The 27101-nt window shown below is 37.6% G+C and overlaps 1 protein-coding gene across 11 annotated transcripts in view; it reads right to left on the bottom strand.

Annotated features, from left to right (window-relative positions):
- Nucleotides 1–27101, bottom strand: part of ACACA (acetyl-CoA carboxylase alpha) — a 277310-nt gene that overhangs the window by 169437 nt on the left and 80772 nt on the right. For 10 of the 11 annotated variants that reach the window (XM_074223508.1, XM_074223498.1, XM_074223501.1 and 7 more), the window contains 11 exons: nt 13368–13518; nt 12775–12878; nt 11410–11491; nt 7469–7614; nt 7161–7311; nt 6009–6143; nt 5662–5808; nt 4902–5090; nt 4117–4217; nt 3334–3422; nt 1788–1912 (listed from right to left, as the gene is read on the bottom strand). In XM_074223508.1, the coding sequence (XP_074079609.1) occupies nt 1788–1912; nt 3334–3422; nt 4117–4217; nt 4902–5090; nt 5662–5808; nt 6009–6143; nt 7161–7311; nt 7469–7614; nt 11410–11491; nt 12775–12878; nt 13368–13518 (1420 nt within the window). Of the gene's footprint in view, nt 1–1787; nt 1913–3333; nt 3423–4116; nt 4218–4901; nt 5091–5661; nt 5852–6008; nt 6144–7160; nt 7312–7468; nt 7615–11409; nt 11492–12774; nt 12879–13367; nt 13519–27101 lie in introns of those variants that run through there. The other variant, XM_074223507.1, reaches the window with a different exon arrangement.

Raw genomic sequence — 27101 nt, 5'->3', positions numbered from 1 at the left:
AGAAATGTCTTTTGTCAGGAGAATCTCACTACAGAGTAGATGTATGGCTTCCAGTACACCAAATTCCAAGGAAGAACATCAAAGGGTCATTTCCAAGAAACAACAAATTAATATTGTTGCACATGAAAGACAATGGGAAATTTTAGAAGGTGCTTATTGTTTTCTAAAGTCCATTTCAAGTTCAGAGAAGAGCTAAGATTAAAGAATGAAAAGAAGTCTTGAAGACAGTCTCCAAAATGTTGTAGACTCAAAGGCTTCCTATAAGTCTGACAAATCATTTGATTTTCATTAGCCTTCTCTGCATCAAGCAGGGGTTTCCCTTCCTCCTACTAATTCTACCACTTCTTAGGCAACAAGGACACAAGCACAGAGGCTTCCGTATCTTAATGAAAATGATACTACAGACACTGTTATCAGGCCATAAGTACATGCTTGGGTGGACTGAATTACTGAGTTTTCCCAATTCAAGATTTAGATTTTCATGAAAACATAAGGCAAATGTAGTAAGAGCAGAGGCTATGAAAATTTCATTGGGGAGCACTAATTAGTTTCTTTAAGGCTATAGGCATGTGATTATTTCCTGATTAGACCACATCTCAAGAAAATGTTTCACCAATATCTGGAGACAAGAATGGGAATGTTTATGGCACATTATAAAATAAAGATTTTACCAACAGGACAACTGCTTCCTAAAAATGCAAACTCCTCCATGGTTTCCTCTTTCCACCTTATTTCAGAGTTCAGAATCAGAACTTCAAAACCTACCAAACTAGGAAGGATATAAAAGCCAATGCTATAAGCAAAACCATCACTTGACTGGTCATAAATAATGGTTATAACTTATGGTTAGAAGCTTGGTATGATTTATCTCCACATGAAGAATGAGATCAGCAAAAACACCCAAAAGCCAAAACTCTGTCCTGAATTTGTAAGGAATATAGCATTAATGAAGTGAGAGTAGCTCCAGATGAAAGGGCAAAAAAGCTGGGTCTTCATCCTAGCTCTGCCACAGATCAACTGTATGGACTTCTAACAAGTCACTGTCTATAACAATAATAACAATAATAATAATATAAATATGATAATAAAATTAGAATTTATGCTTACATAACACTTTGCAAAGTGCTTCACTTTTTTTATCTCATGCAAACATCACAAGTGTTATTATTAATCCCATTTCAGAAATGAACAAACTGAGGTTCCAGAAAATTAAATGACTTGCCCAGGGTCACATAGTTCCTAAGTGTTTTAAGGTTGGATTTAGCCTTAAGTCTTCATGTCTTCAATACAAATTCTCCATACACTTTGCCATGATACATCTAGCCTTCAGTTGAACTTTCTATAAAAAGAAGCACTTAGGGCCAACTAAGTGATGCAGTGGATAGAGCACTGGTCCCAGAATCAGGAGGACCTGACTCCAAATCCAGCCTCAGACACTTAATAATTACCTAGCTGTGTGACCTTGGGCAAGTCATTTAACCCCATTGTCTTGCAAAATCCCCCCCCCCAAAAAAGGGCTTGGACTAGATAAACTCTAGGTTCCTTCCAGCTTTAATGTCCCTGCTTTAATGACAACCCTTACATAGAAAACTATTATTTAGATCAAAGACAAAAGATACAACAACCTTCAAGGAAAGGAAAAGAAAGGAGACCTGTACAGGGATCAAAAGCCTTATGCAGTCAATCCAAAAAAGACAGCAGTTTTTTCTCCAAACCCAGTCATAAGAAGCAGAATATTCCCTTTATCTCATCCACCACCCTCTGAGATACTGAGGGACTGAACTCACAATAAGCATAGTGACCAGAAGATTCTTCTTGGTGACCTGAGCATGGGAGAAGATATAGTTCAACACAGTGTTCATATCACTTTTATTCTCTTCCCGAAGGGTGAAGACACACTTATCATAGTGACCTGCAAGAAACAAGCAGGAACCAATTTCATTTTAGATATGTGGATTCATACTTAAACATAATTTCACATTCCATGATATAGAATCTTAAGAGTTTATTCCTAAAATAAAATCTACAATGAACTCTTTTTTCCATCCTATTAAGATATTTTAAATTTGGAGAAAACTATTCATTGCAATAGGATTAGAGTCTAAATAATTATTTTCCAAAACTATATTCTAGAGTGTTAACTCAAAAAAATTAGATGTTTAATTGTTTCCCCACACTCAACACATTTGAAAGCTGTGTCATCTAGAATCCTAGAATCATCATTTTCCCCTCCTTGCAAGAACTAGTAGAATACAAAATTAGAATTTCAGAGCCAAACTAAAAATCAAAGGAAAACTTGGATATAGTCAAAAGGTCTATATAGAGAGAATACATACATACACACACACACACACACACACACACACACACACACACACACACACACACATTCTCTCTCTCTTTCTCTCTTTCATTGAGGTATCCCAAAGTCACCAGATAGGAAGGTGTACTTTACAATAGGAGCCTAATTTTCAGGTTTGTTTTTATAATAAACATTCTGGCATGTTAGCCATATCCAAGTCTTAGTCTGTCAAACAAGGATGATGCTTTGGTCTATTTTACTTAACTCTATTTGTCTATTATATGTCTATTAGGAACCATAAAAACCAGGAGGCATAAAGAAGCCTCCATTCATTCTAGGCCCAAATAACAAAAATATCATGGAAGTTCTGGGGATACTTGGCTCTATGTTTCCATGAAGAAAGGTAACCAAAACCCCCAGTTATTCCTTCAAGAGTTCAAAAGCCAGGTCAGGATTATGAATGGATCTTTTTTTTCCTTTTCCCCAAAGAAGGTTACACACTGCAATGTTTTACTGCCACCTTGTGGTTAAGAGCAATATTACAACAAAGAAATGTTCTTTTCATTTGATCTTGCCTTTACCATTTCATATTTATAGACTTTCTACATCATTTAAAGTGAGGTTCTGTGGAGAATATTAGGGATAAATTCCACCTAAACAAGGCAATGAAGAATGTTCCATATGGCTGTGGTATGATCCACAAAAAATCTACTGAAATGTCAGCTAAAGAAGGGACTTAAAAAATTATCCAAAAATATGGTTAAGAGCAAGGAAGATAACAAAGTCTAACTCTATTAGGACAATTATCTCAGTAGAATGAAGGCAAAGAATATCCACAGTCTAGCAAGGACATTATTTTTTTTTTTTTGTTTGTTTCTTGGAGAGTGAGATAAGATTTTTTAAAGAGAATTTAAACTAGTTTTTGTTAGGAGGTGGCAGTAAATAGGTTAAAAGGCTATTAGGGTTTAAGTCAATTCTCCAGTCTGGGGACCTAACTCTGTGTACCTCAATATGAGAGATCTACCACCTACCATTCTGGAACTGAGTCTCTACTCGCAGGTACTGTCGGAGCAGATCCATCACAACAGCCTTCATGTGACCTCTGATGCCACTTCGATACCTGTTAAGATATATAAGGTTTCAAGAACTAGAAGGTCAAATCTTCTTCCATAATTCCAATAAGCCCTCTGACTCTAAGAAAAGCACAAATACAAAGGACAGGCCCAATTATTCTTCTAGCTAACTCACAATTGGGAAGATTAATTCAGGACCAAAACCCAAAAATGTATTTGGCAATGGGTCAGGATGAATTTCAATTAGAAACTAAAACCCAGTAACACTAATAAGCTGTCTGACATGGGTTCCAACTGCTTTGTCTGTGAATAAGCACTACACCCCTAAGAATTGGCTTGACCATATTTTTTGCGGATGGGTTGTTTTTATACCTATTGTCTATAAAGTTTTAGAAATGAATTTTGTGGAAGATGAGAGTTGAAGACATATCCCATGGTCCTTTAGCTAGTGAAGTCATAAATACAATTATGCTGGGGCTACTGTTAGGATATGAAAATAACCACATACAGAGAAACAGAAATGGGGAAAAACAATCAACCAAAATGTCTTTGCCTGACAACTTAACTTGAAAGATGCTGAACCAAAAAGTGGGAAATTTTTCTACCATCAAAAGAAGCCAAAAATGAAGAAGTCATCAAAAGTTTGGGGAAAGAATTAGCATTATGAGAATTTTCTAATTTACTCAGTCATGGCTGCAAAAAGGTAAAAGGGAAAAATTTGTGTTGTCAACATGTCCTCACCTCTGCACCAACTGAACTATACTCTGAGTGTTCATGAAGAAGACTTCACGTTCAGATTTCCGGTTCAGTGTAGCTGCATGACTATCGAGGATGTTGGCAATCTAAAGTACAAGAAAAAAAGAGAACTAAAGACAAGGCCAACAAGGAAAGATCTAAAGCATTTATTCTTCACCCAATCTCCAATACAAAAACGCCTCTATCATCTGCAAACATCACTCAAGTTGTTCAGGGCCTATGCTGTGAGTTAGCAGCTTTCAACCCCTTTCAAACTTCCCTGCAGGATTTATATCTACTTCACCAAAAACCATCACATCAGGACACTTTGACAGGCAAGCACGCTGGTTAAGGTCTAGAATGTAAGATAAAGAGTTTCACTCTTACCTCCAAAGTTGCTACTGGAATAAGTCCTAACAAGTTCCCTACACTGAGCTCACTGAAGAATCCATCACTAGCTAGGGAGATTCCAAGACCAGAGAAATAAAGGGTACTGTATACGACCTTTCTTGTCGTCATGGTTAATTCCATTAAGTACTTTTACAAGAACTTCAGATGCCTTATGTTTCACATATTTTAATTCTCCTTTTGATTTTTTTTTTGCTTACATCCAATAAAGTAATAAAGAGGGAACAAAGCTTTTATGATAAAAGAAATAGGACAATTCAACAAAAAAGACATCAATTCTTGGGTCACACATTCTGTTGCCCAGCCCCTAAGACTTCTACCTGCAGCATTCTGACCATATTGCATGTCCTCCACATCCCAATCGGCTGCAACTAAGAAAATACCTGCTGACTGGGAAACTGGCAAAGAACAGAGGTGATGTTGCTGGCATACTGGGCCATTTCCTTCTTGATGGACTTCTCCACATTAGGAGGTATTCGACCAGAAACACTGGTCATAATGTCCTGCAATTCCAGGAGAGGTAGGGAGGGGTCTCTCAGGGTTTTCATCAATCTCTCCACCCAATCTTTTACCTGAGAATAAGGAACCAAAACAACACATAGACAAAAATGGGTTAACAGAGGTCTAAAATAAAACTGATATGTCCATATTAAGGAGAAAGTAGTTCTTATTCTTTGAGGTTCAAATGTTAGTGAATTAACATTATACATGTTAGCTAGAAGAGGAAAAGAAATTACCCAAGGTTCAAAAATAAAGATGATAAGACTCAATGGGGAACTGTTTTCAAAGTCTCTATTTCCAAAATTAAGCCAGCATAGAAAATGAGCTGGTACCTCCATGGCACAGATCTTATAAAAAGGGAATAATGCTCAAATGTATCACTTTTTTAAAAAAAGCTGACTATATTAAAGTTTTAATAAAAAATAATATTTACACTTCTGACCTTGGCTTTAAATCCTAGCCACAACAGTATGTAGAAATCACTACCACAATAGTATGTAGGGGCTATAGGATATTGGGGTGCAGGTAGATTTTTGTGAACCTGTCACTGAAGCTCAACTAAGTAATTTTACTTCTAGGTAACTTAAAGAAAGGAGAAAAGACCCATCCACAAATCCCTTTTCCAAAGGAAGTGCTTCATACCCTGCTGCTAAAGAAAGGGTCTGGGAGGCAGTATCCATTCATTACGTTGACCAGGTTATCCAGGACATAATGGAAGACCCGATGAAGTTTCTCGCCTCTGAGTGCTGTACTCTGGATCTTTGGCAAACTTCCAGTATGGAGCTCAGCCTATAAACCCCATAGGAAGATTGAGTTACTTGCTATAATGTTTCTAGAAGGAAATAAGAGAGTTGCAGTAATTATGGTATGTCATGACTTCCCCCCACTACTCCTATCCACTCCAAGACAAAAGGCATCAAGGAGAATCATCACATCAAAAGAAAGGGAAAATTATCCATCCTCACAAATAGCAGGATTTTCACCCCTACCTGCTGAACCTTGCTCGGGTTATCCAGCTGCAGCTTGGCAATCACACAACCAGGATCAAGGGCTGCTCCAGATCGCTTGACGTAGTGGATACAACCAGACTCAACAGATATTAAAGTCATTACCATCTTCATCACCTACAATAGAAAAATAGGTCAGTTATCAATCAGAGCAACAGAGTCTGTAGATGTCATTCTTTCTTTTGCACCTACATGAAGAAACAGATTTTACCCCAAACTAAAAAACAGATCTTTCTCTGAAGACCTCTATAATTGGAGTTCTTGATATTTCCATGTCATAGACTCCTTTGGGCAGTATAGTGAAGTCTATGGAATATTTTTTTTTAATGAAGGAAATGTGAAAATAAAGGAGTTTTTTGCCATCCAAGTTTACAGACCTCTTGAAATCAATGCAAAGATTTGAAGTTCCATGGACCCCAGGTTAAGAATCTCCCAATCTAATGGATAACATAATTAAATTGCCTTTCATAAATAATTCCAGTACCTAATGACTCTCAGTTCGTTGAAATCTAATACAACATTCTGCTCTGATTTGAGCCTCTTTTTTTTTTTTTCATTTTATCATTACTAAGGCTGGAGAATAACTGGTCTCCTTCACTCACTGTTCAGGCTTTATACTGCCAGACAAACAATGCAAGCACCAATCCTTTTCCAGGTTAATTTGAGGGGACTCCCCACACTGCATTTTTGTCTACTTGGTCAGAATGTTCCCCCTCAATCTGTGTGTTTATTCAATCAAGTCACAAGCGATTCTAGAGTGCACTCTTGTCTCCAGTGTGCTCTTCCTTCATAAATCTTGCCCTCTTTCAAAAATTCAGACTTCCCTGAACTCCGTCAAGTTATTGTTGTTCTCTATCTTTAAATTACTTACACTTACTTACTTTGTAAGCATACTATGTTATGACTTTCCCCTCCCTCTGCCCTGTAGATAAGCTCCCTGAGGGCAGATGTTATTTCATATTAAGTTACTAAAGCAAAACTGAATTAACATGACTCCCTTAGTCAAAGAAAAGATGCGTTCATTCCATTTTGCCCTCTTGAACCAAACAGAGAATAAATGCTTTTTTTGTCCCTTTTTTAGTCTAAACCATTGAAGCCCGTGGCCTCTTGTTCTTTCTTCCAATCATGCCTAACCTCAATCTCAGCATAGCACTGGCCAGCAAACACATGGCCTCCATCCTCCACAATGTATTGGATCAACTTTCCAGCAGAAGGTGAACGGAGTACAGAGGGGTCATTCTCTTTTTCAAATACACAGGTCTTGTTGCCAATTGTGATACGGTATCTAAGGAACATGAGTAGAAAAAACAGGTCTTGAACCACTTCAGGATGTAGAAATGAATGGCAACATTAAGGTAACACTTTCTTTAACGTCCCCCAAATCCCATAATCTTCCAGGAGACAAGAAAAGAGTCCTGTCATGGGTTTCAATTGGTACACACCTATCCACTTCTTCCTTCATGTATGTTGTATAGCTGCTACCATCATAGGACAAAAGCAATCCTCCATCACTCAGACGGTGAACATCCACCTCTACACAGGAACCATTCATGATCACCACATAGGAATTAGGGGACTGCCTGGTCACCTGTGGACATCAGAAGCAAATGGAGTTGGTCATGGTATCATTTCTAAACAAAGCCCTGGAGATAACCCCAGAATAAAAGGGCAAAAACAAAATGTCCTGACACCAATGTACTAAGTCCATATAACACTAGTCCAACTACCAGTTGCCACAGGGACCTCTGTCCTTTCTAATCCTTTTTTTCTGACCCTTTCTCTCCTATTTGCTTTCTTCCTTTTCCCTTGGCTATTTCTTAGATCTGCTAAAGTAGCCACAGGTATTTCTTGACCCCACTGGCAATTCAGGCACCCAAAGTAATTGTTTTTCCCTAGTCTGAATTCACTCTTGAAACTCTTGCCTGTATACCAATAGGTTAAACAAAATTACATAGACACTGCAGCATATAGGTGGTTTTCATATGTCAAAATAATTTTAGGAAGATGGTGACAGGAGAGGACCATCTCTTAGGTGCTCTTGAACAAAACTTATAAGCTAAGGACTCTAACTACTTTTTCGAGAGACAGAACCCACAGAGGGAACCAGTGAGGCAGTTCTCCAACCCAAGGTAATCTGGAAAAGAGCAGAAAGGCTCAGATCCACTGGGTCGGAGGGGTGGTCCACCAGAGGGGTGGCCCACCAGAACAAAGGAACTTCAGCCTCTGGGAGGCAACCCCAGAGCATTGGGAGCCCTGGCTTACAGCAGCGGGGCAGTTTCCTAACCTACACCCCAGGGAGCACCAGGCACAACTTGGGGAATCAATGGGGGGGACCTCTGCCAGAGTGAGCTCATTAAGCCCAGCCCTCAGGGCTCACAGAAAGCAGCATGGCCGGGGCAGCCCAGATCCAGGAACCAGAAGCAGAAGCCGGTAAGCAGGAGCCCCCAGGGCATGAGTACTGAGCCTAGGGAGGGGAGTGGAGAGACTGTCCTGTCCTCTGTCCCTGGAACAGGCTCTGGGGCTCTGACCACATTCAGATCCTGATCACAGTCTAGGCCCCCCATAGAACAGCAGGGCCACCCCCCCACCTCAGGCCCATGGCAGAGGGGTGCGCTTGTGGTCATTCACAGACCAGGAGGGAAGACAGAACCTCACACACAGAGATCCTTGTGGGAGTGTCCCAATAATACTCAAAAGCTCAGGAAGCATGCCAAAAACCAGGCATAGGCTGGAGAGATGAGTAAGTAGAGAAAAAGGAGGAACACCATTGAGAAATACTTTGCCTGTGATCCCAAGAAGGATCAAACACACAATCTGAAGATGAGGAAGCACAAGCTCCTGCATCTAAAGACACCAAGAAAAACAGAAATTGGGCTCAGGCTATGACAGAGCTCAAAAAAGACTTTGAAAATCAAGTGAGAGAGATAGAAGAAAAATTGGGAAAAGAAATGGGAGAGATGCAGGAAAAACACGAAAAAGAAGCCAGCAGCTTAGTCAAGGAGATCCAAAAAAAAATGCTGAAGAAAATAACATGTTAAAAACCAGCTTAGGTCAAATGTATAAAACAGTTCAAAAAGTTATTGAGGAGAAGAATGCTTTAAAAAGCAGAATTGGCCAGATGGAAAAAGAGATAAGAAAGTTCTCTGAGGAAAACAAATCCTTCAGACAAAGAACAGAACTTTAAGGAGATTGCTGATTTTACGAGAAATCAGGACTCAATACTTCACAACCAAAAGAATGAAAAATTAGAAGAAAATGTGAAACATCTCATTGAAAAACCCACAGATATGGAAAACAGATTTAGGAAAGATAATCTAAAAATTATTGGGATACCTGAAAGTCATGATCAGGAAAAGAGCCTTGACATCATTTTCAAAGAATTATTACAGGAAAACTGCCCTGATATCCTAGAAGTAGAGGGCAAAATAGAAATGGAGAGACTTCACCAATCTCTCCGAGAAAGAGATCCAAAAAAATAACCCTCAGGAATATTATAGCCAAGTCCCAAGTCAAAGAGAAAATATCACAAGCAGCCAGAAGGACACAATTCAAATATCGTGGACCGGCAGTCAGGAACACACAGGACTTAGCAGCAACTACATTGGAAGCTCGTAGGGCTTGGAATATAATATACTGGAAGGCAAAAGAGCTTAGAATGCAACCAAGAATCAACTACCCAGAAAAACTGAATGTCTTCTTCCAGGGAAAAAGATGGACTTTCAATGAACCAGGGGAATTTCAAATGTTCCTGTTAGAATGGCCAGAGATGAACAGAAGGCTTGATCTTCAAATACAGGACTCAGGTGAAGCATAGAGAGTGGAGGAGAAGGGTTTGAAAATATGAGGGACTTAATGATGATGAACTGCATGTATTCCTGCATAGAAAAATGACACTGATAATACTCATATGAACCTTCTCATCTAATAGAGCAGGTAGAAGGAGCTTTTATAGATGAAGCACAGGAGAAAACTGAATTTGAAGATATAGTGTGGTGTAAAAATGGAATCAACAGATAAAAGGGAAATGTAATGGCAGAAAGAAAAAGGAGAGGAGGAACAGGCTAAGATATTTCACATAATAAGACTTTTTCTTTATTACAATGAGCTATTGCAATGACATGGAAGGAGGGGAAGGCAAGGGGGAATGAGGGAATCTGCTCTCATCAGAGGTGACTAGGAGAGGAAATAGCATATATACTCAATGGGGTATAGACATCTGGAGTAAGAAGGAGAGAAGGAGGACAGGGGGAAGGGGGGGTTTGAGTGATGGAGGAGAGGGTGGACTATGGGGGGAGAGTAGTCAGATATAACACATCTTCTTTTTTACTTCTTGCAAGGGGCTGGGAGTAGATGGCCTCTCCAGGACCATAGGGCCAGGTGGATGCTGGGCCTAATGGGTGGAATGTGGGCTTGGGCCTCTTGGCCCCAGGGCCAGGGATCTGTCTGCTGCACCACTCAGCAACCCTACAGCAGAGTCAGAGTGAAAGGAGAGAGAAAATATAGTTCATAATAGTAGAGAAGTATGAATGGAGGGAGTTGTGATCAGCAATGGCAATGGTGGAAAAATATGGAAGCAACTTTTGTGATGGATTTATTATAAAGAATGTGATCCATCCACGACACAGCTGGTAGTGTTGGAACACAGACTGAAGAACATTTTTTATTATTATTATTATTATTTTGGGGGGGGGTTGCAGGGCAAATGGGGCTGGGTGATTGTTGGGTGTCTAAGGCCGGATTTGGACCTGGGTGCTTCTGGCTCAAGGGCCAGTGATCTGTCTGCCACCCAACTGCCCCTACTATTATTACTATTTTATTTTATTTTGGGTCTCTTTTTTTTTTTTTTTGGTTTTTGTAGGGCAGTGGGGTTGGGGTGGCTTGCACAGGGCCATACAGCTGGGTGATTGTTGGGTGTCTGGAGCCAGATTTGGGCTCGGGGGCTCCTGGCTCCAGGTTCGGTACTCCATCCACTGCGCCACCTGGCCATACCTACAATTATTATTATTATTTTTTTAATTTTTTCCCTCCCCTTTATTGCTCATGTAGGTCTATTTTGGGGGGGGGTAATATGTTTACTCTTAAACAAGAATATTTTAGTAATGTATAAAAACATTTTTTGTACAAAATAATTTTAGGCCATACTTTACATAGGACCCTATGCCACTCAAGCAACTGTGCTATATTTGAAAACTGCAAACTATCTTTAAACTCTCTTAATAACACTTTCTGACTCACTTCTTAGCACATCCCACTCACTCTTACCTCTCCTTACTTCCATTTTGTGAAATACAATTAAATCACTTTGTAGCGCAAATATTTCCTTCCCTTAAAATAAAAAAGGATGGAAAATAGTGAGGAACAGTGTTCCCAGAGATGCTTATACCTTCAGCACATACTTAGCCCCTTCGTAGATAAGCTCAACATCAACTGTGTTCAGAAGTGTGTGAGCAGGAAGGACCTGACCCCTGGAAAAATAATGACACTTATCACCACATGGCTCTCAAAGTCAAATAATGGAGTATAGTCAAACCTCAATCACCCCCCCTCCACATATTAAATAAATCTTATCTTATAAAAGGTTTTCCAGCAGGGGGAATGGCATTATGAAAATGGTTAGCTCAGTTCTATTCCATTCCATGAACTTTCCAATTCACCCTTATCCTCACCCCCCTCTCCCTACCATGTCTATATGGTTTAAGCTGTTTAAATTACTAATTTTCTTAAATTCTTCCCTTCAGTCTTTTAAAAGTAGAATTTAGCAGGTGAGTCTGCTTAGCTAGCCTAGAAATTAATTCAGTTCCATACATGCCCAGGCTGATGCTCTGACATAACTCATGAGCCATCATGACAGTAGACATAACTTATTCTCAGAGGCTTATTAATAGTCACCTTATAAAAGCAAGGCTAGAAAAGGGTGCAAGAACTTCCCAATCTAAAGTCTAGGAAGTAAAAAGCAATTCAGAGGTTTAAATACCCACGCATGTATAGCCTCTTAGTCTATGTTCTTCACATAAAATTTCAGATGAAGTAAATAATCTCTTTCAGTATTGCCCCAATCCAATCCTCAAAATTACAATTACCTCAAGTCATTCTCTATGACTTTCTTGCTTTCTCCAACTTCAGAGAAAATAAATAATTGCTACAAACTCTTAGACCCAATGTTTGGGTAACAGCCAAATAAATTCTGTTAAATTCAATTTAATGATATAAGTCTGACAATGCAAAGACATATGGAAAGCCCTTTATGGAATAATACAAAAAGAAAAAGCAGAACCAGAAATAAGGAATACATACTAGCAATAACATTGAGGAGAAAGCAGTAAATGAGAATGAAGAGATAAAAAATACAGGTAAGGAATGATGGTAAATTTTTTTACGTACTAAAGTTCATTTAAATGTAAATAGTAACAGGCAACTGGATAGTGTAGTAGATAGAGCATCAGCTCTGGAGTCAGGAGGACCTGAGTTCAAATCTGGCCTTAGACACCTGATATTTACTAGTTGTGTGACCTTGGACAAGTCACTTACCTCACAAAAACAAAATGAATAAATAGTAAATAAGTATAGTTGCTACACCAATGTTCAATGTTAAGCTTCTAATAAAATAATAAAATAAATATGAAATTTTTAACCCCAAGGAATAGCCTTGCAAATGCTTCCCCTGGGGATTTAGTCTGAAGACCAATACAAATAATTGGAGTAAACAACCACTGAGGTGTTGAGTAACCCCAAATAATCAAAATCCTACCTCTCTAAAGAGTGAAGGAAATTGGAGACACTGTTCCGAAGGTTCACATCTGCCACATGTAGAGCCCCACATACAACCCCCAACATGGTATCAGGACGCTCTGCCTAGGAAAAAAGAAAAGAGGGCAAACAAAAAGCATGGTCAATTGGTAACTCTGGTTTCACTCCTCAAATCTAAAAAGCAAATTCATTGTGGGAAAAGTTTCTATTGGTAGATTTTGCTTCTTTTAACCCAAATTTTTTCTGATGCTAGGGCCCATATATACTGTCTTCTACTTCCAAGGGATTCTTTGTATGTGCCTTGATGCCATCTAGTTGGCACCAGACCAGTATTTTGAAGAATCAGAAAAGGAATAGAGGCAGCACCCACTGATCCAGAAGCAAAATTTCTCCCCTCCAAAATATCAGGGTCTTGGGCAATGCATAGACACCTGACTTTTCCCCAACCAAACTAAGACAACCTTAGACAAAGGCAGAACTTGAATTGAATAGGTTAAGGAAAGAGTTCCATTTCAATCTCAGAATGCTTTTCTCAAGCCTGCCCCAGAAAGTGACCCTGGGGGGGGGGAGTTGGCCTGTCCTCAAAGCCCCCACCTGCACTTTCTCAGCAATCAACCTGTCCAGCCAGCCTGTGTCTATGCGGTTCTGCTGGAAGCTCTCTGTCTCCAGCAGCTTGATCAGGTATTCAACAGTAGTCCGGAAGTCCCCCCGGATAGATAGCTCCTTCAAAGCCACCACCATGTTTCTGGAAGAAAAAGGACAAGGGGGTGAGGCACAGGGTTCAGAAGCAGGAAACCAAATGACAATCCAAACTTAATAGTACTTCACTGGGCCAACATCAGCCCCCAAAGAGAAGGAGCCCACACTAGTGTCCCATACTAGAAAGCATCAAACTATTATATAAGGATGGGCCCCTGATATTTTGAAGTAGAACAGATCAGGTATCTCTCAGATCAGAGCCCTCATCAAGAATTACTTGCAAATTAGTCACTTTTGTGATTAGAAGATAAGAAATATACACAAGCAATCCTATTCTTATAAAAACATTTTTTAATGATGAATTCTAGCAATAAGGCAATCATTTCTTGGAAGGAAAAAAACACCTTCAATTCCTCCCTTTCATCACAATGATTTTCATTGTTTCACTCACTCAATGTTGTCCTTTATTTTTAAATCCTCACTTCAAGCTGCCTCACTGGCTTCAAAAAGAATGACAGTCAGGGGCGGCTAGGTGGCATAGTGGATAAAGCACCAGCCCTGGAATCAGAAGTATCTGGGTTCAAATCCGGTCTCAGACACTTAATAATTACCTAGCTGTGTGGCCTTGGGCAAGCCACTTAACCCATTCACCTTGCAAAAAAAAAAAAAAAAAGAATGACAGTGCCCTGTCTTCCTTCCCCACAGAGGCAGGAAAGAGAAGGTGGGAAATACCACTATACACAAAGTAAAACAGCTAGTCTGGAGGCTCACATTGCTGAAATGCCTTTTTGTTTTCCATCTCTTGTCACAAGGAAGGCTCATGAGATGGAGAAACTATAGGCAGGTGGTCAGATAGTCAGAAATCATATTTCAAAACAAAATACATTTTTTACAAATTAAAGTAACAGTATACTTCATTCCTTGAATTTTGTTTGTTTGTTTTTGTAAGGCAATGGGGAAAGTGGCTTGCCCAAGGCCACACAGCTATGTAATTATTAAGTGTCTGAGGCTGTATTTGCACTCAGGTACTCCTGACTCCAGGGTCAGTACTCTATCCACTGCGCCACCTAGCTGCCCCATTCATTGAATTTTACAACTGAAAGAGACTTTGAGGATCACCCAGTCCATAAATACTTTACCTGGTATATAAATCTGGTTAGCTGGTTTGATACTTTGAAAAATTTATTTTAAAATAACTGGCTTCCCTTGTAATCTTGTGTATTTTTTATGCATCTAAAAACATTCTGAGGGGTCCAAAGGTTTCATCAAATTGCCAAAATGGGACCAGGTCCTTGGATCTAATCTAGCCTTCTTATTTCACAGGTAAGTAAATATAAGACGGGAGAAGTTAAGCAGCTCACCTAAGTCACCAAGTCACTTACTGTCAGAGACAGGACTAGAGCCAGGTCTCTTGACGCCTTGTTCTAATATGCTATGCTTTCAAAGCTTAAACTTTTTGGAAATATAGGCTAGGCCTGAAAGGAAAAAAAGTTCTCACTTTCGCCAAAATACAACCAAACTTCAACACCAAACTTCAAAATTCAAAATTTTTTGTGGAATATAAAAACAGAGAAAAAGATAATAACTGACTGAATTACAGCTAAACAAATCATGGTACAAGAATGCTACAGAACATGATCATTTCTCTAAAAACACAATTAGGATGAAGAACTCAGAGCAAAATGGCAGGATATATGAAATGACATACAACAAAGTGAATAGGACAAAGAAAATAACGGACAGGATGAGTTCAACAATGTATAAATGGGGAGAACAAAAAAAATTCTCAAAGTTGAATAACTACAAAGACAAATATTCACCTCAAAGAGGACATTAGAAAATGCACCCCTTCCCTACTTTGCAGAAATGGGAAACAAAGTAGGTAAATTTTCTATACCTGTTGTGTTGGCTAGTTTTGTTTGTCTGCTTCCCCCCCCCCCCATCTCTGCTTTCCTTAAGATTCTTTGTTATAACAGATGGCTCAAAAAGCAAGGAGAGGGAAACTGATGTATTTGGAAATTAAGAGCATGTAAATAAATGAAACATCAACAAAAATTTAAATTTTTAAAGCCTACACTGAAAAGATTAAATGATTTGATGACTTCAAATGAAAAGTCAAGTCCTTGATACCTTGTCCATAAAATATATGGGTGCTTTGAAAATCTTAAAAGTATTATAGAATGCTAGCTATTATTAAGCCATTAAGTGACTACAATGGATAGAATGCCGAGTTTAGAGTCAGAAAAAGGTGATGGCAAAACCTGCCTCTGATACTGTGTGACACTAACTGAATCACCTCTTAACTGATCTATGTCTCAGCACTTTCCTTGGTAAAACCAGATGACTGAACTAATTTGACCTCAAAGGTCCCCTCAAGCTATAAATCCAGACCTTATGATCTTAATATAATTACATGGTTGATTTGTACTGACATTGAAATTCAATAAAAACCCCAAATTGTTTTTTCAGCTGCTACATTCCCTATCTTGCATGTGCAAAAGTGATTTATTGGGGTGGGGGAACATTCTTTATCATAAGTCAATCAGAGAAACTACTTCAATACTTTGCCCCTACAATTGCTATTGCTAGCTGTATTTCTTTCCATCCTATTCCCTACCAACCATATTTATTCTATTCTCTCTTTTCATATTTTCCCTCCATAAAAATTTTATCTGACTACCCTCTCCCACAATCTTCTATCACTACACCCCTCTTTCCTCCTCTACCTCCTTTCTCCCATTCCTTCTTCTCCTATTTTCCCCTAGAGTAAGATAGATTTCTATATCAATTGATGTTATTTCTTCTCTGAGTCACTTCCAATAAAACTAAAGGCTCACTCAACGGCCCCCTCTTCTCCCACTGCTCTACAAAAGCTTTTCCTTGCCTCTTTTATACAAAATAACTTAGCCCATTCTACCTCTCCTTTTCCTTTCTCCCAGTACCATTCCTTTTTCATCCATTAACTCCAGCTTTTTAATACATCATACCCTCAAATTCAACTCCTTTCCTGTGCCTTGTCTATATATGCTTCTTCTAATTGCTCTAATAAATAAGGAGGTTCACATGAGTTATCAGTATCATATTGTCATGCAGGAATATAAACAGTTCCACATCATTAAATCCCTCATGATTTGCCCTTCCCAATCCACCCTAAGATTCATCTTTTTTTTTTAAGGTTTTTGCAAGGCAAATGGGGTTAAGTGGCTTGCCCAAGGCCACACAGCTAGGTAATTATTAAGTGTCTGAGACCGGATTTGAACCCAGGTACTCCTGATTCCAGGGCCAGTGCTTTATCCACTGCGCCACCGAGCCACCCCTATGCCTTATCTTAAAGATCAAACTTTCTGTTCAGCTCTGGTCCTTTCAACAGGTAAGTTTGAAAGTCCCCTATTTCATTGAATGGGCCATCTATTTCCCTGAAAGAGGATGTTCAGTTTTGCTGGGTAGTTGATTCTTAATTGTAAATCCAAGTTCTTCTACTTTCCAGAATATCATATTCCAAACCCTACAGAAGCTGCTAAATCTTGTGTTATCCTGATTGTAGTTCCACAATGTTTGAATTATTTCTTTCTGGCTGCTTGTAATATTTTCTCCTTGACTTGAGAGTTCTGAAATTTGGTTGTAATATTCCTGGCAGTTTTCATTTTGGGATTTCTTTCAGGAAGTGATTGGTGGATTCTTTCAGTTTCTATTTTACCTTCTGCTTCTAGGATATCAGGACAGTTTTCCTAAATTATTTCATGAAAAATGAAGCGTAAGCTTTTGTTTTTTTTGGTCATGATTTTAAAATAGTACAATAATTTTTAAATTATCTCTCCTGGACCTGTTTTTCATGAGATAGTTCACATTTTCTTCTAGTTTTTCATTCCTTTGGTTTTGTTTTATTGTTTTTGATTTCTCACAAAGTCATCAGCTTCCCTTAGCTCCAATCATTTGAAGGAATTATTTTCTTCAGAGAGCTCCTTTTCCATCTGGCCAATTCTATTTTTTAAGTCATTCTTCTCATTGGCCTTTTGGACTATTTTTTCATTTGACCCAAAGTGGTTTTTTTCTTCACTATTTCTTCAGTCTCATGCCTCAGATACAGCAAAGAGACCTCTGCAATCCCCCCTGATCCCCTTACTGTATAGAGCTGAGCATTTTGGAAGCAGCTGCTGGGTGGCTCCCAAGTCTCTGCTGAGGCTTACACTGGACTGGATTGACTGCTCTCTCACTCTGGTGCTCTAGAGTTTTCCTGATGAGTTTCCAACTTGTCCTTGACAATCCCTGAACTGAGAGGTCTGGAAACCACCACCACTTCCCCAGACCCAGGAACCCCCAGGGAGCCAGGTACCCCATAGGTGGTTCCTAGATGGCTGGAGCCAGTTTGCTCAGGCACATCTGGGCTGCACTACAGGCCCTTTCTAACCTCAGTGTAACAGATCTTTCCTGCAGGTCTTAAAAGTTGTCTTGGGCTGGAAAATTGTTTCATTCAATCTTTTTGTGAATTTTGCCATTCTAGAATTTGGTTAAAGTCATTATTTAAAGGTATTTGGAATGGTTTGGGGGAGAGCTTATGGGAATTCCTGCCTCCACTCTGTCATCTTGGCTCTACCTTAAAAAGTGTTTTTTTTTTAACTCAAGTTTAAGCTTTACATTTGTTCCTAATAAGTTTCAATTTATCATTTTAACCCAATGCCCTAACTTAGGTGTCTTTTTTCAGACCTGAAAAGGACATCTTAACACATTAGATGTCCCTTCTTGTATTGATTTGTCTCCAACTTTTTTTTAGACCCCTTAGTTCTATTTCTTTTTTTCCAATAAAAGGAACACAGAGTCATTTCATTACCAGCCTGTTAAACTGAAGATTATATATAATTTTTGATAAAATACAGCATCTATTTCTATTTAAAAAAACACTAGAAAGTATAAAAATAACTAAGGAAAAATTAATTTCCTTAAAATAATAAGCAGTTTTAGATAAATATATATCAACAAAACTATACTGGGGATAAACTATGAACATTTCCAGTAAGATCAGGGGTGAAACAAGGATGCCCATTATCACCATTAATATTCAATATAGTATTTTTGGGGGGGGTTTTGGAGTTTTTTTGCAAGGCAATGCAGGTCACACAGCTAGGTAATTATTAAGTGTCTGAGTCTGGATTTGAACTCAGATCCTCTTGACTCCAGGGCTGGTGCTCTATCCACTCTGCCACCTAACTGCCCCTATACAATACAGTAGAAGTGTTAGCTTAAGCAATAAGTAAAAGAAATTGAAGGAATCAAATTGGCAATGAGGAAAAAAGTGTTTACTCTTTGCAGATGACATGATGGTATACTTAGAGAACCTGAGAAAATCATATAAAAAACTACTTGAAACAATTAACAAATTGAGCAAAGTAGCAGAATATAAAATAAACCCATATAAATCTATAAGCATTTCTATATATGAACAACAAAGTCCAAGAGCAAGAGATAGAAAGAGAAATTCCATTTAAAGAAACTATAGGTAACATTAAATATCTGGGAATCTACCTCCCAAGGTAAACACAGAAATTGTATGCACACATTTACAAAGTACTTCTCATTCAAATAAAGTCAGATCTAAATAATTGGAAAAAGGTCAATTGCTCATGATTAGGTCGAGCTAATATAATAAAAATGACAACTGTGCCCAAACTAAATTACCTATTCAGTGCCATACCAATCAAAGCACTAAATAATTCTTTTACCAAACTAGAAAAAATAGCAACAAAATTCATCTGGAACAAGAAAAGGTCAATAGCAAGGGAACTGATGAAAAGAAATTTAAAGGAAAGTGGCCTAGCTTTTCCAGATCTAAAACTATACTCATCAAAACTGCCTAGTACTCGGGGCAGCTAGGTGGCAGTGGATAAAGCACAGGCCCTGGAGTCAGGAGTACCTGGGTTCAAAATCTGGTCTCAGACACTTAATAATTACCTAGCTGTGTGGCCTTGAGCAAGCCACTTAACCTTGTTTGCCTTGCAAAAACCTAAAAAAAAAAAAAAAAAAAAACCTGCCTAGTACTGGTTAAGAAATGGAATAATGGATTAGGACAGATTCAAAAGAAATAGTAGTAAATAACTACTATAATCTACTGTTTGACAAACCCAAAGACATTAGCTTCTGGGATATTTGACTAAATATTTGACAATAATTGTGGAGAAAACTGGAAAATAGTATGGCAAAAACTAAGCTAAGACCCACATCTCACACCCTATACCAAAATAAGGTCAAAATGGGTACTGGATTTAGACAAAAAGTACAACAATTAACAGACCAAAAAATACTCTATTTCTCAGATCAATGGAAAGGGGAGAAATTTATTGAAATTTATGAAATTTATTTAGGAATTATAAATTGTAAAATGGATAATTTTGACTATTCTAATTTAAAAGTTTTTGCACTAATAAAACAAATGCTGACAAAATTAGAAGGAAAACAGAAAGCTGGGAAACAATTTTCACAGCTAAGTGTTCTGTTAAAGGTCTCATTTCTAAAAAATAGAGAGAATTGCATCAAATTTAAAAGATTCCAAGCTATTCCCCAATTGAAAAATGGTCAAAGGATATGAACAGATAGTTTGCAAATGAAGAAATTAAAGCTATATATAATCACATGAAAAAATGCTTCAAATCATTACTGATTATAGAATGCAAATTAAAACAATCATGAGGTATCACCTCACATCTATCAGACTGCTTAAGGTGAAAAAAAAGGAAAATGATCAATGTTAGAGAGGTTGTGGGAGGACTGAGAAATTACTGTATTGTTAGTGGAGTTGTGAATGGATCAAATCATTCTGGAGAGCAATAGGGAACTATGCCCAAAGAGCAATAAAACTGATTATACCCTTTGACCCAGAAATTCCAATACTAGATCTATTTTCAAAAGAAATCATAAAAAAATGGCAAGAGTACTATATGTTCCAAAATGTCCAAAGCAGTTCTTTTTGTAGTGGTAAAGAACTGGAAACAGAAGGAATGTTCATCATTGGGGAATGACTGAACAAGTTAGGTAAATGAATGTTATGGAACATTACTGTTCTATAAGAAACTATAAATGATCGGACTCTAGATAAGCATGGAATGAATTATATGATCTGATGCTGAGCAAAGGGAGCAGAACCAAGAGAAGATTGTACACACTAACAATAACACTGGGAGTTGATCAACACTGATGGCTGCAGCTCCCCTCAGCAGTTCAGAGAGCTATGACAACCCTACTAGACCAGCTATGGACAATGACATCCCCATTCAGAGGAACAAAACAAAACCAAACAAAAAAGCCCTTTAGAATCTGAATCAACACTTACATTCACTTTTTAAAAAATTTATGTATTTCTTTCCTATCTCAAGGTTTTCTTTCTTTTCCCTTAACCCTAATTCTGCATACCGTTTGTGACCATCTAGATAAAGTGGTCACCACAAGGAAGCTCCATGCATATGCATATGGATGAATGTTGAAAAACTTTCATAACATGTAACTAGAAAAATAAAATTCAACTGAAAAATAAATTGCGGAGAAAAAAGTAATATCGTACATAAGAAAAATAAAATTTTTATTGCACTGAAAAATAACAAAAAAAACATAGCCATTTTGTTATCACCTTGTTAAACTGATTATATATAAAATACACACACACATATACATACATACACATGTATCTGTGCATTTGTGAGCAACAACTTTTTTTTTTAAGACACAAATGTGACATGTGTCTTTTATTTAAATCAAGGATAAAATATGAAGCAGCACAAGACAAAGGAGAGGTTCCTGGGCCACTCTTCAAGAAGATCTCCTTCCATGTACATATTAAATCATTACTAAATACTCTTGAGTTCCACCTATTTAACCAGTTCAAAATCTATCTAATTGTAATACTGCCTGGTCTACCCCACCTCTCAATTTGTTTCAGAAGATCACCACATGTTTATTTGTCAAATACTTTCATTAAATACAGCTAAATCACCTCTCTCCCTTCCACAGAGAAGGGAAAGCAGGAGGATGGATAACTAGGAAAGTAAAGTAGTGTGGAACAGTTCATACTGTCAGACTTGGATTAACATGTTGACTAGTTTTGTTGAGCTACTTTTATTAACTTTCTTTTTTTAATGTTTGTTATGAAAGATGGTTCTCTTGGGGCTAAAGGCAAAGGGGTAGAGGGTTGAAATGGAAGGGATATAATGAGAAATTAAAGTGATGAAAAACATTTCAATGGAAATAGCCAAAGTAAATTACAGCATTCCCTGACTCACAAGATTAGTAAATCCTGTCCAAAAAACTTAATTAGATAAAGCTAATATGACGTGTTTTTGATGGAGGCATAGAGCTTACTTGTGGTGACCACTTCTTTTAGTCACGAACCATTCTTTGAACATCATATTCTAGAATATTTCTAAGGGTTAAAAGATTGCTGCCTATCATTTATAGTCTCTTATTCCCTATTTTTTTAAATATCTGAGATTTTCTTTCCCTTCTTGGATGCTAAAACACTTTCCCCTTTTTCTGTTACCTCTCAGCCTCAGCAATCCCAGCTGTCAATTCTTTCAGTATCATGGGGTGGGTCCATCCAAGCCTGTGTCCTTAAATTCATTGAAAGTATTTACTGTGGGGCAGCTAGGTGGTGCAGTGGATAGAGCACCAGCCCTGGAATCAGGAGGACATGAGTTCAAATGCAGCATCAGACACTTAATAATTACCTAGTTTTGTGGCCTTGGGCAAGTCACTTAACAACACTGCCTTGTAAAAAAAAAACAAGAAAAAAAGTATTTACTATATCCTTATTATGAAAGTCTGATGATCTCCCCACTTAGCTTGGGTAACAAACAGTAGATACTTAAACATTTACTAATATAGGCAGATTACCAGGCAACTGGTAGTAGAGTGAATAGAGCATTGAGCCTGGAGTCAGGAAGACCTGAATTCAGACTATGCCTTCCTAGAGGAGTTCTTGGTTAACTAAATAAATTGAACAAAGGTAGAGGCTGTGTGAAGAGAAGATGGGGATAGATATGAGAATGGAGAGAAAAGCAGTAAGATATGGCAATTGATTGGACAAGGGAATGAGGCAAAGGGAAAAGATGATGACTGTGTCAAAGTTATGAACCTGGAAATACCTGATGAGTTACCTGAAGAACAGATGAGAGACAAATTAGCATTGAATTTCAGTAAATTTCAGTATGGGGGTGGAGAAGTTGAAGATGTAGAATATGACAGAAATTTCCAAACAGCTATTATTACATTCCTTGAGAAGGGAGTTGCTGATAATATTCTCAAATCCAAGGAATATCCTCTTTATACAAATACCAGCTGCTATCAAGTTGCTGTTTCCCCACATGTGGAAAAACATATAGAAAAATTATAGGTATTTTCAGGAATTTCTAAGAGAACTGTCCTTCTGTTGGGACTTAAAAATATCAATCAAGAAGATGAAGAAAGTATAGGAGATGAAATTCACATTCGTTTTCAGAAAGGTTCAAATGGGGGAGGGGATGTAGAAGTTGTCAAATGTGCTCTCAATCAATCTCATATAGCATATTTTGAGGCTGATCTAGATCAGGGGTGCATAACCTGGGGATCATAAACTTATTAAAATGTTTTTGATTACTATATTTCAATAATTGGTTTCTTTTGTAATTCTATGCATTTTATGCATTTAAAAAACATTATTCTGAGAATTTTATAGACTTTACCAGACTGCCAAAGGGATCTTGTATTCCTCTTAACAGAAAAAAGGGTAAGAATTCATGATTTCTGAGAGAACCATAGAAGAGATTACAACTGCTTGACACAAATTTAGATTGTGCTATAAATGTTTACATTTATTTGAAGTTCTTTTCTTAAAGTTTCTAATTGCTTGTAAAATAGAAAAAAATGTATTCCTTTGATTTTTTAAAAAGTCTAACTTGGTTCTAAAGGTGTTAAATACTTCAGAATTGTGACCAGTGCAATATACTGAAGATTAAGCATGATATTTACCACCCATCAGACAAGTGGTAGACTTGAAATTCAGAATAAGGCATACATTTTTGGACATGGTCAATTTGGGAATTTATTTTGCTTTACTGTAATGCCTGGGGTAATATTTGCTTTGAGGTTTTTCCCTCTCCCCCCCCCACCAAATGTGAGATGGGGCAGTTTAGAGGGAAGGAAAATAAATGCTTGTTAATTGACAAAAATTAAATTTGATTAAAAATATTCTGAATAAAAGATCCTCATTAAAATATCACTCTCATTAAAAAAAGTTATGAACCTGGGAAAATCAAACAATGGCAGTACTTCCAATAGAAATAAGGAAAATTCAGAAGAGAGGTGGTGGCTTAGAGAGGCTAGCAGAATAAAGTTTGCTGTGGACATCTGGTTCAAGATGTCTGTAGGAGAGTCAGTTAACAATGACCAAATATGCAGTTGATAATGTGGAACTGAAGCTCAGGGGAGGTACTAGGGCTAGATAAAGATCTATGAGTTATTTAATGAAATTGATAATTAAACATATGAGAACAAATAAGGTCACCAAAAAAGTGAATAGAGAAAAAGGGGAGACAAGACAGAGAGTATGATGAACCAGGTGCAGAAGACTGAGAAGAAACAGTCAAAAGTGATTGTAATGAGAACCATGAAAACCTAAGGGAGGAGAGAAAATTTAGAAGTAGTCCACAGTGACAAAGGCAAAGTCAGCAAAGAGGTCAAGAAAGATGAGGACACACATGGACACGGGGACACACACACACACACACACACACACACACACTCGCTAATTAAACACTTTGTCCTTAGAGCAAAGAAGTTGAGTACCTCTAACCTTCTTACCATCATCATATATTCAAACTATACCATTCACCATGAGTAGTGATCCTATTTCTTTCCCCCATTTCCCTATCCCAAAAGAAGTTTATTTTTTTTAGTGTAAGTTCTATTTTTCCTTTGAAAATTATTATTTCTTTTCTTCATATCTCCTCACTACTAAATGGGGGCGGGGGGAGAAAAATCTAGCAATAAAGTACGCATAATCAAAAAAAAATAAATTGTATTAGCAATGTCCAAAAACTGTGTTTCACTCTCTATCTTAACTCCATCATTTCTCTGTCAGAAGTGGATAGTTCGTTACTGCTCCTCTGGAATCATGGTAGATCACTGAACGGATCAGAGTTCCAAAGTCTTTCAAAGGTACATTTCCTTACAATCTGTTTTATTTTAAAAATTATTTAACTGGTTTTGTTCACCACATTATTTAACAGTACATACACATCTGTCCAGGCTTCTCTTTTCTATGAAAGCATCCCTTTCATCATTTCCTAGTACACTGATAATTTTTTAAAACCTTTCTGACTGTCCTTGACTTCCTCTATCAGTTTCATCTTGCAAAACAATCCCACTTTATGCATTTTGTTACCTGCTCTTGCTTCCATCTGCTATAGATTAATTTTTTTATGAATCTAAGTTGATCGTTGAGTTTCCGTGCATCCACATCTTTGTCTTTCTGGCAATTTCAATTTTTAGCTATTACCTGATGATTTCTCTTTGCATCCTAAGGATTTCACTCTTCAAAATTCTCTCATTCAAGGGGCAGCTAGGTGGCACAGTGGATAGAGTACCAGCCTTGGAGTACCTGAGTTCAAATCTGGCCTCAGACACTTAATAATTACCTAGTTGTGTGGCCTTGGGCAAACCACTTAACCCTTAAGTCTTGCAAAAAAAAAAAAACCCCTATAAAAAACAAAATTCTCTCATTCTATGAGCTGACTTCAACATGGGATTTTGCCTGTTCTTCTGTTGAACCCTCTGAAATCCAGGGTGCTAGTCTAGCTCTCTTTTCTTTCACTGTCATACATGCTAAAATGAAGTGGTCACTTTTAGTCAAGTTCCTCATCATTCCCACCCCCAAAACCAATGAGAATCAGGTTCATAACAGGGTCATAGAAAGGACTTTAAGAGGTCATAATCTAACTACTGTAACTTACAATTGAGGAAAAATTGACCCAGAGAAATTAAATATGATTTGCCCAAGATTATAAAGGTAGTATACATCAGTCAGAATTTGAACCAAGATCTCTCTATACTCTTTGTACTTTCTAAACTGTACCTGTCATTAATAATTTATTCAACTTTTAAAAAATTAAATCATCAAATCAAACCAAAAAATTTCTAGCTTCTGTGCTTTGGGGAAAAAGATACTCTCTCAAGATGTCCAGACAAATAAAATCACCATTCTGACCACAGCACATATCAGCATGACAGATCAGATGTATAATGCTTACTGAGTTCCTTTGTTTTGGCCTCCTTTGGTCCAGGTAATCTAGAGTATACTCTAACGATAATATCATTTTTATTTGGGTCACCAGAGATCTTCAGGTAATGTTCTCCACCAAGCCTCCACAGTTGGCTCAGAATTTCATAACAGAAGATACCTACTTAATATTTGATGTCATTCAATCCCCTTTCCCCACATCCAGTTTCCTCCCTAACTAATGAATAAAGTATCCTGATCCAGTTCCCAATTCCAGGTGTATGTCCTAAAAGTCACAAGAATTCCCATGATATCAAATTTACTCTTTGAGAAGAATTGTACATTGTACAGGATATATCGTGAACTGTTGGGCTTACTGCTGGTTGCTTTTTTTTTAATTTTATCTCCTATGCATTTCTAGAGGTTTCTACTGTCATAATTCTATATTTAGCCTGATACAAATATATCTATGACATATATTTACATATATATATATATGTATGTATGTATACACACACACACACACACACACACACACACAAACACACTTCCTTTTTTTATTTTTAGGGGTTTTTTGCAAGGCAATGGGGGTTAAGTGGATTGCCCAAGGCCACACAGCTAGGTAATTAAGTGTCTGAGGCCAGATTTAAACTTGGGTACTGCTGACTCCAGGGCTGGTGCTCTATCCACTGCACCACCTAGCTGCCCCTATCCAAGCACTTTCATCTTGCTTTTTCCCTTCCAGTGTTAAACCCTTTCACACAAGTATTTAAAAAATAATTTTACTAATGTCTTTCATATTTATATCACACTTATTTCTAGAACATGAGTGCTCCATTAACACTATCTACTCAGAACTCTCTTTTAACCAAGAAAAACAATAAAGGAAAACCACCTGGCATGATGAGCACAAGGATGAAGCATTCTGCCCTAGTAGTAATTTGCCTTCTTGTCATGAGGAAAGAGATATGTTATATAATCTGTTTTCTGGAAATACTAGTTTTGAAATTTCTCAAGTTTGGTTTCCTTTAAGTAAGCTTTTTATTAACATTGTTGTAGTGATATCATTAAGTACATTCTTCTTTGGATTCAAATTATTTCATGCTCTATTAAATCATGCAATTTCTCACATGTTTCTCTGAATTCCAGAATGCATAGGGATATTCCATTATACTCATATACTTGACTTTTTTTGTAGTTGGTGACACAATGGATAGAGCCTTGGGCCAGGTGTCAAAAAGAATTTGAATTCAAATCCAGCATCAGACACTTACTAGTTGTCAAACTTTGGACAAGTCACTTAGTTTCTATTTGCCTCAACTGCATCAACTCTAAAATAGGGATAATAATAACCATTTACTTCCCAGGCTTGTTCTAACTATACTAATTCAGTT

The sequence above is a fragment of the Macrotis lagotis genome, chromosome 2 (genome assembly GCF_037893015.1).
Source record: "Macrotis lagotis isolate mMagLag1 chromosome 2, bilby.v1.9.chrom.fasta, whole genome shotgun sequence".
NCBI classification, from domain to species: domain Eukaryota; kingdom Metazoa; phylum Chordata; class Mammalia; order Peramelemorphia; family Peramelidae; genus Macrotis; species Macrotis lagotis.
This window is presented reverse-complemented; position numbering and strand designations above follow the sequence as displayed.